We start from the raw sequence: 19,742 nt of genomic DNA, 5'->3' as shown, positions 1-19,742 counted from the left end.
CTAAAGACTACATTTTCAGAGCCCTAATCCTTTTTCTTAGCAGGTGTGAGAAAAGTATTGAAAAGTTGCTAGGTAGTACCAATTACAGAATAAATAAAAACAATAAACACTAAATCTTTACTGACTTTGACTCATGAGAAAAGTCTCCCTGCTTCCCTCCTTTTTTTCCTCCTTCCCTCCCTCTCTCCCTCTTTCTTTCCTTCCTCACTTCTCTCTTTTAACATGATAAACAAAGGTGTCAGCCTGGCTAATAAGAACTCATTGCCTAGGGGTCTAAGACATTTATTTGGACCTTCTGAGATTAAAATGATAGTATTTTCATCTTCAAATATTTACATACAGAAAGATTTATTATCCTGCTCCGGGTTGCAGTCGCTAAGATATGCACATAGAGTCATCAGCCAACTACTCACCCAGCCCCAAATTGCGATTCGTTTCGGGTCCACAAATTTCATTTCTGAAAATTTTCTACAATACATAGAAAAAGTCTGTGAATTAGTATTACACTGTCTATAGAAAACTAAGGTATATACACAAATGTGAAACCCAGACATTTGTTCTCTATTTCGCTCTATTAGAAACTGATATATTACTGCCGACAACCAAATAAACACCTGACACTAATGTCTAGAATTTTTAACTTAAGAGCCAGATGAACAAGGTTTCCTTTTGTTGAGGTCCATAAAATTATTTTCTGTGTGTGTGTGTGTGTGTGTGTGTACGTGCGCACACGTGTGTGTGTGTGACATATAATTCACAGAAAACAAATCCTGGCAGTTTTTTTCACAGCTTTATGTAAAAATTTGCAGCCCAGATGCACTTTTTTTTATGTAATTGAATTTAAATCTATCCAGATGTTTTTCAGTTTGAGTAAGGCTGCCCCAGCCATGGAGAATTATAAGGGCATGGAGAACATCTGAGTAGGATTTAGAAATGTATCTGAGCTCCCTATCTGAGAACTTAAAAATCATTCTCTAAATAAATCCCTTCTAATGCTGGGTGTTGATTAGTTAGCTCAGCACGATTAAATCAGATATACTTTTTCTTTGATAGATTAAGAAGTCTTTTTAGCACAACACTGTATTCAGAATTGAAAGCCAGGTAAATAAAAGAGAAAAATGCTTTATGCTAAGAATGTTAATCTTAGTCTTATGTCAGAAGATAATTTATTTACTTTAAAACAATCTAGCAAATGGCACAATTTCGTAGTATTGAGGGGCATGGGAAACCCTTACTTTGACCTATAAGTGACTTTGAGAATCTGTGTTTTTAACTGATGATGTATGTCTTAGGCAGCCCTGAATTAAGCTATATCATTTAAGCAATATTATTTAAAAATTTAATGTAGTTTCTTCATGTAAATTTTTAAAACTTAGAATATATATGTACAAAAATGCGCTCTAAGACATGAGTGTATAGGTGATAAGTCTTTAAAACGTGAACATAACCTTGAACAAAAATATATTGCATTAGTATCACCCAGAAGTCTCTGGGTCATTTCTCCTTTGCAAAAAGAAAACATAAAATGTTTTCCATTTATTGGATTCTATAGAGATTTTACCTAAATTTGGCCATGGTTTTGACTTTATGTAAATTGGGTCATCCAGAATGTACTCTTTTGTGCCTGATTTCTCCCATTCAACAGTCAGTTTGTAAGATTCATCTAGGTGGTTGTGCATAGTTCTCTTTAGTGGCTAAATAAACTGTTTCATTGTATAAACACACTATATCTCATTGCATTTTAAAACTTGAGCTGTATATTATGAATACGCAATTCTGTAATTTTATGGCTAGTGTCAGTCGGCCTTGAGAAGCTCTGGAAACTGTAACCTCTCTCACAAAGGATCAATTTAGAGAAATAAAACTTTATTTTAAAAATATTATAGTCTTGAACAAATTTGTCTTCTCTCTAATCTAAACCTCTCTCTCTCTCTCTCTCTCTCTTTGGTTTTAAGAAAAATAATTAATCATTAACATTGGTAAAAGAAACTCATGGATATTCAATAAAGTGATCTCTTCAGTTGTTCCTTTTCTTAAAGGCATTTTCCTCTACCCATCTAATCAGTCGTGATTTATAATTTCACAATATTATTTTAAATTACTTACTTATTATGGTTCTGCAGACACCCATACACTTGGTTATAAAAACTCAAAGGTTATATTTCCCACTTACCAGTTGAATACAATTGAATGTAAGAGTTGGAGTGAGACCTGGATTCAAATCCTGACTTAACTTGGCAAATTACCTAATCTAGTAGCCTCCATTTCTTTACCTGAAACATGGAATACCTACATCCACCTTTCAGGTTTGCTGTGTAGCTTCAATGACAATGAGGGTGAGACATTCATCATTTACATGCCCATTAAGAAGTAACCATCATTAATAAATGAAATCTCTCTTAAGTCAAATCATGTCTATCTATCTATAGCCCAACAACTGAAGAGCAGAGTATGAAATGTAATTCATACTTTATGAAGGGTTTATAATCTGGAATAACAAAGGTTGTGCTCCACAATTTTCCCCAAATTAGATGAGGAGTAACCCTCACCCAGCTGGCTAGAGGAGCCACTCCTAGGACTTCAAACCCTTCACCCCCCTCCAGTGTCATAAACACTGAACTCCTCTACTTATCCCTGCCTGTAGGGATAATTTGCTGGCTTTGTTAGATGTTTACCTAGGTGTACATTTATCCCTCTGATTGTCCACGTGAATTTCAAGTCCCTGTTCCACAAGGTGGTAGCACATACGTTAGTTTCCTTTCTAAAGTCACACACAGACAGGAATTTAGGAATTTTTTTTTAACTTTATATAAATCTATAATGACATACATTTTTATCTAAACATGATTATCTTTACAAAAAAATCCACCCCAAGAATGAAAGATTACAAATTCATGCCAGGACACTTTAAATTCTTTATACTTTAAGAATTTAAAATATAAATGGGGAGTGGGGGACATCAGATGACCTTTGAATTTATCTCCTAGTCACTCACCTGGCTGCTTCAATTTGATCTTCCACTTCAAGTGTTCCCAGCCTTCTGTTGATTGCGTGCATGATCTTATCTCCTTGGTAACCACTTCCTCTGCCGTCAAAGCTAGCTACTATAATGTTTTCTGTGCTTGCAAGGTAAGTAGCCCAGTTGAGTGTGAAGGTGGCATCTGCTTTTTGACTACAGGGGCCTCCGTACCTATGGAAAAAAAAACTCCCAAAATTTAGCCTGTATGGTTTTCCTGAATCAAATGAGGAGTGATTGTATTTCTATTCCTTGTAGACAAGAAATGTTGTTCTTTCCTGATCATGAGCCTGAAACCATGTGAGCTGCCCAGGTGTCCACAGTGAGTCTTCTAAAACTTGCCAACATGACTATAATGGTTGTGTGTTTTCTTCAAAGATGGGCATTGATTTTATCTTTGAAGGTTGTTATCAAACAGACTTAATTGGCTAACATATTTTCCAAGTCAGATATAACTTGGAAATCAAAGAAATAAATTCTCTAATAGTTGTGATAGGGGAGTTACGTTATGAAAAAACAATGAAGATGACAATAAATGCAGCTTTAAAAAAATATCTTTCCTTCTCAGCTTACAACATGGTTAGACTATAAATCTATTTCTTAGCTTGGAACCTCCTTAAGGACTTTGACTGCTCTAGGATACACATTGCATTTCCTCCACTGCTTAGCAATAAGTTGTGCACTACATACAGCTCTCTGAAACGCTGTGGAGTGGACCAAAGTATGAATGAACATGATTCTTTAAAACTTCAAAGGAAAAGAAAGAGACTATTGGAAATTAGGTATGCTGTTCAGCATTCTCTTTACTAACAAGTTTCACTCCCTTATATCTGCAGTCTTCACAAGCCACAACTTACCCCACATACAGCTATATATTTGCAAAATCTCTCTCAAGCCTTCTCATTTCCCTTTGTTAATCAAGAGCTTATCCCATCACTAGATTGCTCATTGCTTTTCCTTTAAATATGTCACCTTTGCACCATCTACAGGACTCCTGGACCCAGATCTTCTCCAATAACTTTCTTCCCTAGTCCATTTCTTCTCAGCCGCCCACAGGTTTGGACAAGTTTTGCTTGCGTGCCTTTACTAACACTTTGCTTCCTCTTCTTAGAGATGGCATTCAGAAGAACTTTAGTTTTACACAAATGGTTGTATTACCATAATTATAAACTAAAAAAATATTATAACATTCTAACTTTTAAAAGAGAAATGCACTCATGCATTTTATGGGCACATTCACATTTTTTAGCAACATATGGAATGCTTTGGTCCTCTCAATGATATTAAACTTGATAAAGTAATAGCTTCCCTTAATAGCAGCTATGTATCAACTTATTTAATACACCCTAACATTATAACATTGTTTTTAAAAACAGACAACAAAGATTCAGCTATATAAGGACAAGAAGAGGAAAATCACTGAAACGAAATGAGCACTAAATTTTCCTTTTTTTTTTTTTTAACTTTTTTAATGGAGAGGCCTAATCATTACTTATAGGGGAGTCAAGGAAGATAAAATACTGTATCACTCTTTCTAAAGGATCACTTTTTTTTAGGATTGGGGCTAAAACCTAAAGCAAATTAGTGTCACTATAGTCAAAATTAGGTTTAATGAAAATCAAATAGCACATCTGGAAGTTTAAAATACCTCTTTCTCTTTCTTTGAGATTTTAAATTTTTTTACATGAAAATGTAAATACAATGTAACAAGGTTGTGTCTGATGCTAATACATCCACCCTTCCTTCTTCTTTTTCTTTGTCTTCTTTCTTTATTTATTTATTGGCTAGTACCAACAGAAAAGTGATGTTCTTCAGTTTTCTCTCTGGATAATGGGCCCAATAGAACTTCCCATACTAGGCAAAATTACCTGGCATGCAGCAAGCCCTGAACACATTTATTGTTTTGTTTTGTTTTAATAAAGGAAATGAGTCAAGTTAGGAGAGGAACACTGGCACTGCGGCATTGTGGGCAAAGTCAGAGCAATTTTAGAAGGATTAAAGTTAAATGCACTCAATAATTATCAAAGATATCTTACAAAGCTCCCATGTTTACAATTCACATGAGTTCACAGTTACCGCTCAAAAATTTATGATTTCAGAACTTTTCTCTAGGATTTGAAGAGGTTTGGATTATAATGAATACTTTCCTATATCACATATGTTCTTTTCACCAAAAAGAGGAATGGAAAATACCAGGCAGTGATATTTCAGGAACTAAAGAAAGAGAAACCTGATGTCCTATTGAAACAAAGGCAATTATGGGAAATGTTTTGGCCAAATCTGGGGGTAAGGAAATTCTAAGGGCTGTTAATACCCATCTGCCTCATTAAAATGCCCACAATGAAAGGGTGAAAACGAGGACTTAGAATACCTTTGGAATTCCCTTGGAGTTCAGGGAAATCCAAACACAATCCATATACTATTATGATGAAAGAAGAGTGTCTTCCATCTCCATTAGAAAGAAGGTAGAAATACATGTTTGGGTTGGCGATTGCAAAATAGAAGGAAGAAATAATAAAATAGCTGCACAATGACCCAGGAAGAGAGAAAAGATGCATTTTGCTTAATTTCTTTTGCCAGTGACACTTTGCAAAAATCAATCAATCAATCAAATAAATATATAAACAAACAAACAAATAAATAAATATGATAGTTAACTTCTAAATTTTTCATTCCCTCCTCTTGAGTACTTACACATCTATTAGAAGAGGATATTTCTTGGATTTTTGAAAATGAGGAGGCAAGATCATCTGGTACCAAAATTCTAAACAAAGAGAAAGATCAATTAGTGAATTAAGAACAATGATTAGCACATGCTTTTGGTTCCTTATCTGTTAGTAATAAGTCATATCTAGAGTTTAACAATTTGTTAAATTAAAATAGGTAAAGAAAATGAACTGCTTGCATTCAGCATGCTTTTAAGAAATAAAAAAAACCATTCTCTTTTAGGTTAAAATACTAGTTCATATTAAAACAATAAAGTTGTTTCTAATATATCTATTAAATGCATCAGTGCCTAAGATAAAAGTGCATTTTAGAATTGCTAATGTTTTGTTTTTATAATTCCGTTCTTTGGCATCTGATTTACTTATCTAGTTTGTTTATGGCTTATGTTCTAAGTTTGTCTCCAAAATGTTTTCCCCTTCTTGAATATCCTTGAAGATGTTTAAGATTTTTAGTTGGCCCTGACTCTTATTTTAGAATTTTGATTTAATAACATTTTTGTAATTCTTATTGCTATCCCAGACCGCAAAGCTGAGTTCCCATTCTCAGCTGAGCATTCACAGCATGAAATCAGGTTTACACGGAGCAAACTGTTGTGTATATTCTATGTGATCTTTTGCAGATCTGTTTAATTCTCTGTGCTTGACTTAAATAATGAATCAGTTTACTTTGCTCCCAAATTCAGGGTGATGACCTAGACTAATAAATCTAAAAGATAAAAAAATAGAATTGTTTCATATTTTAATAAGATTACCTCCAGCTTCAACAAATTTAACCTGCAGGGAATGAAATTCCTTATCTCAAGAGCTGCTTCTTCCTCACATTTATCTCTTTTTTTGGTTACAATTATTTTAGTTGATGACAAAAAGGTTCAAGAGTCAGTCAAATCTTTATACAGCTTTGTTTTCCATTTGTATTTTACTAATTATTTTATGCCTTTTGATTACATGTGCTACTAAGAACAAAAATTTTAGTCTCTAGTATATTTCTAAATTACAAGTTGATCATAATGTTTTTAATGAATATGCCAAACCCACCATTTGATCTCTCTTTTGTTTGAATGAGCACTAGTTGATTGGAAGTGTTTTAGTTCCACCTTTTTAAAGATGCAGTCTGTTTTGGGGGGGGTTCTTTTTAATCGCCAGTCCCATGCCACTTTATTCCTTCCCTCTAGACTGCCCCTGGGCCTTCCTTTCTTGGAGCTTAAATGGTACAGATACCTCCCAGCTGAACCCTCCACAGCTGGCAGCTCTGTCCTTCACTCTCTATGGTTCTCCATCCAATAGTGTGGTTTCCTTGACCCTTAAACCCTCTGGAGCTCCCCACTGTTTAGCAACTGAAATAGACCGTCACAACTCAGTCTTCAGTGCCTTCTGCACCTGGCAGTCAGGGAGCTCTCCAGAACTCAGAGCCCTTGCCAGTTTAAGGCTGACACACAGGTCGGAGGTGCCTCGGATGCACTCAGTTCAAATAGCACAGCTCTGGGCTGTTCTTCAGTAGTACCCTATACTTTCTAGTGCTTTTCCTGCTATTGAAAATTAGATGAGTCTTTTTTATTAGTATCCTATATTTAAAAAAAAAAAATCTAAAATCCCGACGGACTTGCCCCTTTCTTACAAGTTGTCAGCCCTGAAAAAAAATAAGCAAGCAAATAAAAATTAACAAATGACAAGATTTCTTACTCAAAAAACCCCATTACACTTAGTGGTCCCTGAATATAATCCATGAGCAAACGCCCAGACCAGGGACTAGGCTAACTCTTGAGGTGTAGGGGGTTAGGACATTTTTAAGATTTCTCTCCTGAAACTGATGTTTCAACATTTTGTAGTCATCTCTAATTTTTTCATACAATCATCTTAGATTTTTTTTTTTTATCTCTTTGGGTTAAGGTAAAGCACATTAAGATATCAAGTTAAACACACTTAAGACAATAGTGGAACAGTTACTATTGAGATAAATGATGCTGTATTTTAAGACAAAAGAACATAAAACTAGTAGTTTTTGTGATAGACTATTTCATGTGAAAATACCCTTAAACTAGATTTATATACACTCTGAAGTGAATAATTTCAGATCAAGTTATTGTATTTAGTTTTATTTTTTTGTTATATTTTCATGAAAAGTTTCTGTTCCAAGAGAAATTGAACTTACTTGTTTCATTCAAAATAATGAAGTTCAGTTCTTTTGATGGCATCTGGACATCCTGCAGCATTTTATCCAAAGCTGAATTGTCTTCCAGGACTCTCAGTTCTAAACAAATATTTGTGATAGCAGTAATTCATTACCACGTGAAGAATTTGGATTGTGCAAAGCAATAATGAACAAATGAGCAATTAACTGAAGAGACCATACATGCTTCAGGTTATAAACCTTGTGTTCAGTGTGATTGTTAAGACTCTCTCTCTCTCTCTCTCTCTCTCTCTCTATATATATATATATATATAGAGAGAGAGAGAGATAGATATAGATATAGATATAGATATAGATATATATCCCATTAACCTAAGTGACCATTGGTGCTCCTAGTCACACACACTTTCCTAAACAACAAATGGTCAAAGAAGAGAAAATACCTTTATCATCGCTGCTGCTATGCAGAGTATAGCGGGGAATACCAGGGCCTGTTAACAAAATCAGGGAAAAATACATTTTAGCATAGTATTCTTTTTTATACAGCATTTACTACAATTTAATTTTGACAGAATTTTGATACCGTTTAACTTTGATAGAATAAATATCATCGTGGATAAGGGGCTTAATAAATGTTAGCTGTTTTCCTCCCTTGAAATAAGTGCAGTTTGAGACTGAGAGTGAGAAATATTACCAGAAAGCCACAGGGCTCAGGAGAATGCCACAGGAAATGAACTTCTGGCCCCACTGCTGCCTTGGGCGCCTTATCATTCCTGTGCCGATTTCCTCATTTGTGCACTAAGCCACCAGGAGAGCTGCTGTGCTTGCTTCCCTGGCCTTAATCTACAATCCGGGGAGGACCGCACCAGGTCCCCCTCAGGGGGAGCTCTGGAGCCACCTCACCTGGCGAGGGCAGCTCTCCCTCCTGCAGCCCCGGGGCGGCTGGCTGGCCTGGGAGCCGGGCAGCACCGCGGTATGGGAGCCAGGCAGCACCGCGGTGTGGCGCCCCACTTGGATAAGCTACTCCTTTCTGGCATGCAACAGTGTCTTTCTCACCCTGCCATATCTTCACTATTTATCCCAACTTTGGTAGTTGCAGAAGGAAAGGTAATATTTAGAAAAACTATTTTGTGAGCTGTCTAATTTTATGCAGTTCGATAATACTAGTTTTTACCTTCCTCAGAACCACAGCGAAGGGGTTATGCAGACCTGGGTCTGAATCCTGGCTTACCTGCTGGGTGGCTTAGGACAACATACTTATGCTTCAATCTCCTCATATAAAATGATGATAATATTACCTACATTATAGAGTTTCCTTAAGGCTCAAATAAGATCACGGATGTAAAACGTTTAGCCCAATGCTTTGTATAAAACGCATGCCCAAGAAACAGTGACTGAAAACAGCCATAGGGAAGAGTCATAAAGAAAAATAGAACAGTAAAGAAAATATGCCAGCAAACAAAGCTTCAGATAACTGTTTTTGGAGCCCTCTTTTTCGGTGTGGGACCGTTCTTTCCAGAATATCCAGATTCTTTCTGCCATTTTGTGAAGAAGTAATTTAGTACAGTGCTTAGTGGAGGGCTTGAGAGACAGAGGCCTGTGTTTGAATGTCGCTGTGCCTTAATTAGCTGTGTGACCTGTGGAAGTCACGTTGCCCCTCCTTGTCCAAGTCTCTTCATTTATAACAAAGAAAACAGTACTAACAATAGCAACAGAAGATAGGGCACTGAGCAAGTTAGATAGCAGGCACCATCCCCACACATTTTCTTATTTAAAAGAGCAAGTGTTATAAAGGAATCATTTTAAAATCCACAATATGTGCATATATAAAGATGAAGTGCCCTTGTTATACGTAAGCTCTGGGGTGTGATCATTTTCAGTCTAGAGCAAGCCTCTTGTTTGGAAGGAAAGGAAAGGTGATAAACTCACCATGTAGACGTGAAGGAAGAAAAGAGGACTTATATGATTGCAAAAACTCTTCAGATTCAAAAGGACAGAACTGAGCAAGGCAGAAAGAATGTTTTCTAAACAGGACACAGAAGGAGAGACTTCAGGGATGGAGATGCTGAGCAAGGAGGGTGGTAAGAAAGTTGTCGCAAGAGAGGAGGGACCATCAGCTGGGAGAGGAAGGGGAGGGGAAGCTGCCACTCTGGGGGATGGAGGGAGCTGCTTCAGACACACACTGTGGGCACCAGCTGCCGCCTCTCTATCTCCCTGTAGTCGCTTCAGACTTACCCGAACATCTCAGTTGGTAGTACTTTGCATCTTTACTAAACAATACAGAGTAGTACTGACACCTTTCTGGATTCAGCTTACAGCTAAGGCACATCACCTTTGTGTGGTCATTAAGTTGGATTCTGTAAAACCAATGGTGGTAATTAAGTGTTTGCTTAAAGGAGAAATGAAAGCAATGAATTGAATAATATCATATTGCAAGATTTCAGAATGCCAAAGCAATCCTCGAAAACTTTTAAAAGTAAAAAATATACATTATTTGATTCTTAAGAACCTCAAACCTCCCATTGTTTGGAAATACCACAATATCTAATGAAGTCATTCTGTTTTGCTGATGTCAGGTTGATTTATAAAGAATAAAGCATTTAAGAATAAGTTCAGTTTAATATATTAGTTAGGACAAGGTCCTCTTAAAACAGTCAAGAAATTAATCGTTCACCAGCTTAGAAGACTCAAGACAATGTAATAGAAATCTTACTTATAAAGATTTCTTCCTCCTGGCATTCCTTCATATTCATTACTAATGTAGTATCTGGAAAGAAAATCAATGAAGTATAGATTAATTATATGTTTAAGAAAAGTCAAGTACACTGCATTTAACTCACACCAAGCATTAGCGCTTATATGTGTATCGGTGCTTAGCCTCTCTGTATCACTCTTCCCTACCCCTGTGCCCCCAGAAGCCATTTTTCCCCATCATCTCAAAATAGGAGATTCTTTTTATTTAACTGACTAAAATACCTGAATGCAGGGATTTCTCCCTTAACTAAAGTGGCAAGTAAATCTCAAAGTAAGTCTTTTGTAAGGAAAATTTAACTGAACAATTAACACGTTGAGAGCCCATTTGTCTATACGGTTTTCCATATTTTCTGGTTTATAGCACAAAGTACTAGATGGCAGTAGCTCCGTCTTCTTGAGAGCACAGAGCCACTGCTGAAGGGGACCTTCAACACCGCTCTGAGCAGTGGCCACATTCTTCTGTGATGAGACCAATAAAGAATTATAAACGTGCCTGAGATTCTAATGAAAACTAATGCTCCCTTTCCTACCAACTTGTGCTGGCTGACAACCTGTGCAAAGTCTTCTGTTTTCCAGAGGAAGGCCGAGACAGGGACAGATAAAACAGCCTCTCCAAGCCTTCCAAAAATCCAGTGCCAGTTGATTTTAACAAAATGCCCCCCGGGTGCTGCTGGCTCAGTGTTCCGAGATGGTTAAAAAGAGGCTCCAGCTCTTCTGATGTAAAGCAGGTAAGAGCAAGAGGTAGAGCTGCTTGGTGGCAAGGAATCAAATCTGCTGAGCGTATGTGAAAATCATTAAGGCTTCCTTATGTTAAAAAGAAAAAAAATGTACTGAACACATTCCAAACAGACTACTCTTTATTTTTACAAAAATTTTCCCTATTTCTGGGCTGAGAGAGGGCATGATTACAAGTACGTTTATATCCTAGAATACTCACAGGTAGTCATCGGTAACGGCTTCTATCCTGATGACTTCCCAGGGTCCTGATGTAATAAATGTGCAATCCTGATGGGATTTTTTTAAAAAGAGGTTGATTAGACTCTCTCTAATCAAGGTTAAGAGGAGGATTAAATAATTTACAACAGGAATTCGGACAATCTCAATAATCTCAGGTCTTTTTCTTGGGTCTCCCCACCCCATCCACCTTATTCCAGGTACCACCGAGGAATTTGAATTAGTTTCTTTATTTGTGCACATTAATCCGTTTTTATCAATGGACTCTCTCTTCAGTTGGTTTAAAAAAAAAAAAAAAGATCAACCTGAGATGAATTGTGTAAGAATACTTACTACTTGATTATCTATTTGGAAAAGACAAATGTGTTTGTAGCCCTCGTTATTGCTGACAATCTTGTAGAAACTATTCCCATCAGAGGTAAAGTGAGGTTCTGCAGGCTTAAACTAGACAGTAGTAGAAAATGAAAGCATGTTAGAGCACATTAGTCTCATCTCAGTACCAACTTTAGTTTTAGAAATTGCAACACCCATGTTTGTAGCCCATGCTTCATTTACTTGCCAAATGAACCCAGAGCATCTCAAAAGAGAATTCTCCTTCTAGAAAATGCAGACACAAAGATCTAACTCCTAAAGAATTCTTCTGTGAGAAGTATAATAAATGAGGAAATGCACAGAGAGGCTTACAGAGGCTACTCCGTGCAGTGAGGTGGTTACTGTTATTCTTGGATATCTCTCTTTGGAGGATAACTGATCTGGCTCTAAGTTTGCAAAAATTAGCATTAGCCTTTCAGTTTCAAGAAGGAAATTTCCTCAACGGCACAAATGTGTTTTCTTGAAAGAAGCTAATTTTATTTTTGACTTTTTCAGGTTGGAGGTGGTTTGTAATTTGAGGATTTCTTTTCTTTTTGCCAGTCTTTTACACGGATTTCTCTTTGAAAGTCAGAAAGTGTTTAACCATTTCTGAACTAGATACCATAAGAAATGTGTCATATATTCCAGTACAGAAACATTTATATAGTTATTATTTTATTTTAAGCCTTTTCATTTTACTAAATAAGATCAACAGTTTTTAAAAAAAACAGTTGTATGAAAATATAGCACAAAATTTTCATTTTTTTACAGTTCAATAAAGATAGTTCTCAGAACATAATGTAGTTTAAGCAGAAGAGTAACCCAGCCTGAAAGGAATATGTCACTTTACAACTTTGATTTCCTTCCTACATTTGAGAGCAGGTAGGAGATAGTCTTTTAAAATTGTTGGTTCACTTCACCCTCGATGTTTTCCATTTCATCAGCTCCCATTTGGGGAACGAAGAAAAATGCTTCCTTGTTCTATTTAGCGATTCAAAGCGAATTCATTTAGGGAGCAAGCTGAGGCGTGCAGTACACTTGGTGTTCTCATTACAGAGCTCTGAAACACATTCCCCTCTCTAGACCTGTGTTCACAGCCTTATCTTTTTAATACATTTCCCTGTTTCCCCTGGATGGAGTTGTGCCTAGTAGAAATGTGTGAAAAGTGGCATCTGTCTGGTTAAATACAGAGAGGAAAAAACATATTTTTTTCAGAGAGTCGTGAGGAAGTGTAGCATGTCTCTTGCCATGGAGGAAACCACTTTTCATGTTGGCAAACCTCTCCCCTCTGCCCAATCAATGCCTGAAGAAAAAGGACGTGTGAATGCTTTCGGAGCTCCCAGCCCAGCTGGAAGGGGCCATGTTCCTGAACCAGGGGACCTCACACCAATACCCAACGAGATGCAAAATCTTGACATGTTTTATGTCACTTTGTTTTTCTCTTAATGGGGGCTTAACAGAAGTGGTCATAAAAATCAGGTGAGATGCACTCTTCATCTTTCACAAGAGGTGCCTTCATCAGCTTCCATGGTGTACAGCAATGTGCTGGGAGATTCTGCCCAAGACGTAGCGTGATGAGAGTGAAAAGCCTGAGCAGTGTCTGAGGGTCACTGTGCTTTCTTGGATAAAGCTCTGCATCTGGGGTCTATCACAGTGTGAACCCACATAAGGATGACTTCCTCCAGAGAGCTGCAGGGGGCACAAAGTGTGTGCCGCTGAATTTCTGCTGGATGCACAGAGTAGTCACTTCGCTTTTTGCATTCGTGCAGGCTGTGGATGCACATCATGCTTTCTGACTCTGAAGCAAATAACTTCAAATATGAGGTCAAGGAGCACAGTCAGCATCTTGGCTGCCTTTCAGCAGTGGTTGGTTTTAACAAATCGAGAGCTACAATTTGCCTAGAGTATGTGTTTTTTTTGTTTTGTCTCCTCTTCATTACTGCTTCTTGGCCTTTTGGCAAGCTCTAGTGTGTGCTCTTCATTGATTTTCCATTTGTCCCCCTTACTTTTTCCAACTGGATATATTATAGATTCTCTATAAAAAGATATCTCTGCAAGGAGCATTTAAATATTCTGAGAGACAGGTCAAGAAATATCTCTATTATGAAAAAATAACATTGGGTCCTCATTTGATATATCTAAATATTAAATATCTCTGAGTATCTACAGACAAACCCATAACTCTGAAACACTTACTCTTCCAACCCAGCCAGTAGTACTCATTTCAATATGTTGCCGTGCCTAGGGAGGGAAAAAAGCAAAGACACTATTTTAAAGAGAAGTGAGACATAAATTCAATGCTTCACTTATAATTTGTGGTAATATAAGTAAAGTTGTGCTTAAACAATTTAAAACTTTCTCCATTTGTATATTTGTATCTATGTTAGTATTTTTTGTGCAATTACATTATAGCATTTACCTCTCTCACCTAAAGCTCTGTCCTAGGTCCATACCCACCTGCTGTACAGAACTGGGGATAATCTCATTATCTTTCCTCCATTCGACCACTGTTTTCTTACTCCTTCATTATTCTCTCGATTAGTGGCCAATTCTCTCAAACCAGAGACCTGGGTATCATTATAGATTCCTACTCTTTTGAGGGGATGGTCACCTCCCCCCTCAGCCTCTACCATCTAGGTCCTTGACTTCTCTTGTCCTTGTCTACCACTATTGCTCTAGTTTATAGCCACACACTTTCCTTGGTCCGTTGCCCTGATCTCCTGTGGGAGAACCTGCTTGTCTTCTATCCATCCACCTAGCTCTCTATGCTGCTCAACCCCCAGCCTACCTCATTTGTCAACAGATAACTCTATGTCATTATGACCTTCTCCTATTTAAAAGCTTGAAATAGTTCCCATGTGTTACAAGATAACCAAACTCTCCAGAATTGCACCTGAGCCTTAGTCTGGATCTTTACCTTCAATTTTCACCACTGTCCTTGTCTTTCAACCCTTACTCCTATGTACCCCGGATCTTGCAGGCTCCAAACCAAGGGTCCCCAAACTACAGCCCGCAGGCCGCATGTGGCCCGCTGAGGCCATTTATCCTGCCCGCCACACTTCCGGAAGGGGCACCTCTTTCATTGGTGGTCAGTGGGAGGAGCATAGTTCCCATTGAAATACTGGTCAGTTTGTTGATTTAAATTTACTTGTTCTTTATTTTAAATATTTTATTTGTTCCTGTTTTGTTTTTTTACTTTAAAATAAGGTATGTGCAGTGTGCATAGGGATTTGTTCATAGTTTGTTTTTTTTTCATAGTTTTTTTTATAGTCTGGCCCTCTAACGGTCTGGGGGACAGTGAACTGGACCCCTGTGTAAGAAGTTTGGGGACCCATGCTCCAAACTATTCACACTGCACAGATTCTACTCATAGGACTTTTATGCCCTTATCTGCCCAGCATATGGTAACTTACTCCAGAAGGCTCCAGGTCTCTCCCGCATCATCTCCCATCCCATTGTTTCTGCCCTCAGATAAGTTAATCATATTCCTTTGAACTACATTCCTTATGCCTTGTTTATACCCCTTTAGGACACATATCCTGATATTAGGATGGTTTAATTGGCAGGAAGCAAAGAACTTGGGTTTTACAGTTTATATTCTGGCTGTTGTATGACTTGAGCAAGCTCCCTAACCTCACTGAGCCTCAGTCCTCACAGTGTGTGGCTCCTGTGAGTGTTCAAGAAATGGTAACTATTATTATTGATTTGTACAATGGCATTCCTTACTGGAACATAAACATTTTGGGAAAGCTATGCTAATTCCCTTTTTTTCTTCCTTCCTTCTTTCCTCCCTACCTCCCTTCCTCCCTCCCTTCCTCCTTCCCTCCCTCCCTCCCTCCCTCCCTCACTTTCTTCTAATATTTAGTGCTTATCACAGAACTTGGACCATAACAGATGTTCAATGCTTTTTGCATAAAGAAATAAATCAAGATACGATATGGCCAAACTTTCTGAAGTGAGACTCTGTTCTGTGCCCAAACAGGATGGTAACAGCAAGGGTAGGAATATAGAGCCCATTATCAGGAAAACAGTTTGTAGAGGTGTCCCTGACTTATGCCAGCAAACTACCGCTAGGCTTTACTCCTCCTGCGGAACTTGCTCCAAACGAGCTTTAACCCTGATCCCCCAGCCTGGCTGGGCCCCACCCCACCGCCAGCACCACAAGGTTGGATTGATGCTTGCATTTGCTTCAGTGTTGCCACCTTCTCAGACTGGTAGTTAACTATTTAAATTCTAAACTATTTACTGCTTATAGATAGTCATGGTATGGTATAGATTTGTAGCCTCTTGATATTTGCTTTGTTTCATATATACTCAACTTGTCATACCCTATTCCTTGAATTTTCTCTATGGAAACACACTTTATTGACCTCTCAGAGCCTGGCCCTCTCAGACTTTTATATTTTGACATCAACTTCTATATTATCACCTGAGCAGGTGAAGGTGCAGTGGATAGAGCATCGAACTGGGGTGCAGAGGACCTATGTATGAAAGCCTGAGGTCACCGGCTTGAGCATGGGCTCACCAGCTTGAGCCGGGGTTGCTGGCTTATGCCCAAATATCGCTGGCTTGAAGCCAAAGTTCACTAGCTTGAGCCCAAGGTCACTGGTTTGAGCAAGGGGTCACTCGCTCTGCTATAGCCCCTTGGTCAAGGCACATATGAGAAAGCAATCAATGAACAACTAAGGTGCTGCAAGGAAGAATTGATGCTTCTCATGTCTCTCCCTTTCTGTCTGTCCCCATCTGTCCCTCTTTCTGTGTCTCTGTCTCTGTCACACACACACATACACAAATACTATCTTCTGGGTTTCCAATCACCACTTTCCCAAGTAATAGTATCCATAACTAAAACAGTGTGAATAGTGAATGAAAGTGAAATAGAAGCCCCACCAGATATCAGATTATTAAAAAGTTAGTCCAGACTTACTGCCTCGGGGTCAAAGAGTTGGAAAGAATAGAAACTCAAACTTGATTTCCTGATTCTCAAACATCCACCCTCTCCCTGTTTTTGCATATAGCCCTTTGAGGATGACGTGTAATTTTAAGAGCAGAACATCCCATTCAGCCTTACCACTAAGCAAGACCATCTTCCACTGGACTCATCATAGTCACAAATATCCATTATTGAATAGTTCTGAGTCCTCCGGAGCCACTGCAAAGATATCCTTTCTTTGCTTACCCATGTCACATCACACAAGTAGTGATCCCTGGAAGGAAAGAAGGAAGGAAGGGGAGAATACTTATTTCCAGATCTGAATACAAGTAGACATTTTACTCAATGCAATGAATCTTAATGGGAATACAATTTTAAATGGTTGCTGAAAGCATTTAATACTATCATTGTGAACAAAAAAGTGGTTTTGTGGAAAGTAACCTCACAGGGTGAGCTGATCATAAATTCCTGACATGTAACTTCTCTAGTAAAAGGTTTATCTTTGTCTCGAGCAAGCCCTGTCCATTGTTTTAGTGTGCATCTAGGTTAACACACCTTTGAAATATTTCTTTTCAGACTCCTTAGAAACAAAACCACCCTCAAAAGGGCCCACAATCTTGTTAGCTATCCTGTACTTTAATCACTGTCCTGCCTTACTTTCTCCCATCTTTCTGTACTCTTCCAAAGACATAAAGAAGCTAAAAACTTCCAATCTCTGAAGCATTTTTCTCCATCTATTGGGATCTTGCTTGCAGGTGTGCCCTTCGTTTGACTCAAATTGATTTTTATAAAAATTTTCTACAAGTTACTTCAACACCATAACATTTTACCTTCTTTTTTTTTTTTTAAGCTCAAAGTATAATTTAACTTTAAACGGAAGTTAAAATAAATCAGACAGGAAAAAATTCAGCTAAAGTCATATGTGGTTTAGCATACGTAACTCAACTCCATGACTTGGGATATTTCAAGTCTTCAACTTGGCTTTGGGAAGTGACAGGGAATCAAGAAGGACATTTTCCCATCCCTTTTTCTGTCTCGTGGGAACATTACCATGAAGCCATTAACCCTGATTGAATTTTGAGTGTTTTCTGGTATTTTGATGTGCTTCTCTAGAAAATTTTTACTTGGGTGAAACTATAGCTGCCCTTTGTATCAATTTCATTTTCAAAAGAGGAAAAATTGATTCAGCTTTCTACAAACTCTGAAAATCTAATAATTATATTCTGAAAATATTCTCAAGAGTCAAAATGTGAATGACATGAAGAAATTCGGAAACCCTCTGGTATTCTAAAGTAAATTTATACAAATGGGGGTATCTCTGGAAGTCCATCCTTCCCTCACACATACCTTTAAAGTTCTTGGAACTACATTTTGATTTGTTGTGAGATGCATGGAATTCATAACTACTTTTCTGCCAGCCTCTCTAATGCTATTTGCTCTATATTTTATCTTATTTGCTCTCTCTACTTGACATTGTGATTTCGTGTAACAATTCTTTTTTCATTAATTTTAATGGGGTGACATTGATAAATCAGGGTACATATGTTCAGAGAAAACATCTCTAGGTTATTTTAACATTTGATTATGCTGCATTCCAGTGTAACAATTCTTAAATCACTCCTTTCCACAGTCTGATATCAGCCTACTTCCCTTCGTTAGAAGGGTGCCAAAGGAATTCTTTCTTCCTCCACTTCCAGTCTGGCTAAGTGGCGGTACTCCCTCCCTCACAAATGCTCTAAAACTGCCCCTCCCTCTTTCCTTCACAGGCTCTGCCTCTCCCTCCCCTGTCACTCTGTGGACTGCAAGCTCTCTGAGGCAGGGCCACAGCTCTCTTATGCACAGGATGCCCCCAGGGCCTAGCAGAATACCTGCATAAAAAAGCACTCAATAAAGTTCTGTAGGCCTTAGCTGGTTTTCTCAGTGGTAGAGTGTCAGCCCACTTGTATATGACTCAGGTCTGATTCCTGGTCAGGGCACACAAGAGAAACAATCATCTGCTTCTTCCCCCTCCCCTTCTCTCTCTACCTCTCTCTCTCTCTCTCTCTCTCTCTCTTCACCTCTCATAGCCATGGCTCTACTAGTTTGAGCACATTAGCCCTGGGAGCTGAGAATGACTCCGTGGAGCTTCTGCCTCAAATGTGAAAAAACAGCTCAGTTGCGAACATGGCCCCAGATATGCAGAGCGTTGGCCCCAGATAGCTGTTATCAGGTGGATCCTGGTTGGGATACATGCGGGAGTCTGTCTATCTCCCCTTCTTTCACTTGGAAAAGAAAAATATGTTCTGTGGAATGCAGAATTTACAAAAAGGAAAATACCTACGCTGTCCTTTGTGGCCTAAATAGTGCTGTTCTTCCTTAGCACTCACACATCACTTCCTGTTTCATTCCCTTCACAGACACTAAATCTGTGATAAGGTGCCAAAGAACTATAAAACTTAGTATTGGCAACGCCATTCTAAAGAAGAAAGGTTAGGTTTCTTGCCCCCTCCTTTCTGTGGAGAATGGAGAGAGAAGAATGCAGGAGCTTCCTGGCTTGCAAGAACAACTGGGTCAGATAAAGTCATAATTTAACTACAGAGCAAGGAAGATAGAACTCATCTAAGAATCCCTTCACTTCTCTTTTCTTAAAAGCCTTTAGAAAAGAATGTTTATGTACCTTATTTAAGAATTCCTACACTCTGACTCACCCTCCCATCCTAATGTCATGAGAGTAATGTATACATCTAGACCAGGGGTAGTCAACCTTTTTATACCTACCGCCCACTTTTGTATCTCTGTTAGTAGTAAAATTTTCTGCCCTGGCCTGTTGGCTCAGTGGTAGAGCGTCGGCCTGGCATGCAGGAATACCGGGTTCGATTCCCGACCAGGGCAGCAGAAACG

The 19,742-nt window shown here is 38.3% G+C and overlaps 1 protein-coding gene across 1 annotated transcript in view; it reads right to left on the bottom strand.

Annotated features, from left to right (window-relative positions):
- Positions 1-19,742, bottom strand: part of DPP4 (dipeptidyl peptidase 4) — an 89,621-nt gene that overhangs the window by 16,539 nt on the left and 53,340 nt on the right. The window contains exons 11-21 of the mRNA XM_066279193.1: positions 17,001-17,136; positions 14,126-14,170; positions 11,912-12,022; positions 11,562-11,629; positions 10,584-10,637; positions 10,106-10,227; positions 8,314-8,361; positions 7,892-7,990; positions 5,711-5,780; positions 2,996-3,190; positions 414-468 (exon numbers count right to left, since the gene is read on the bottom strand). Coding sequence (XP_066135290.1) covers positions 414-468; positions 2,996-3,190; positions 5,711-5,780; positions 7,892-7,990; positions 8,314-8,361; positions 10,106-10,227; positions 10,584-10,637; positions 11,562-11,629; positions 11,912-12,022; positions 14,126-14,170; positions 17,001-17,136 — 1,003 coding nt within the window. The remainder of the gene's footprint in view (positions 1-413; positions 469-2,995; positions 3,191-5,710; positions 5,781-7,891; positions 7,991-8,313; positions 8,362-10,105; positions 10,228-10,583; positions 10,638-11,561; positions 11,630-11,911; positions 12,023-14,125; positions 14,171-17,000; positions 17,137-19,742) is intronic.

Source organism: Saccopteryx bilineata, chromosome 5 (assembly GCF_036850765.1).
Source record: "Saccopteryx bilineata isolate mSacBil1 chromosome 5, mSacBil1_pri_phased_curated, whole genome shotgun sequence".
In the NCBI taxonomy this organism is placed as follows: Eukaryota; Metazoa; Chordata; class Mammalia; order Chiroptera; family Emballonuridae; genus Saccopteryx; species Saccopteryx bilineata.
The sequence above is the reverse complement of the archived record's forward strand: the minus strand, read 5'-3'. Positions and strand labels throughout refer to the sequence as shown.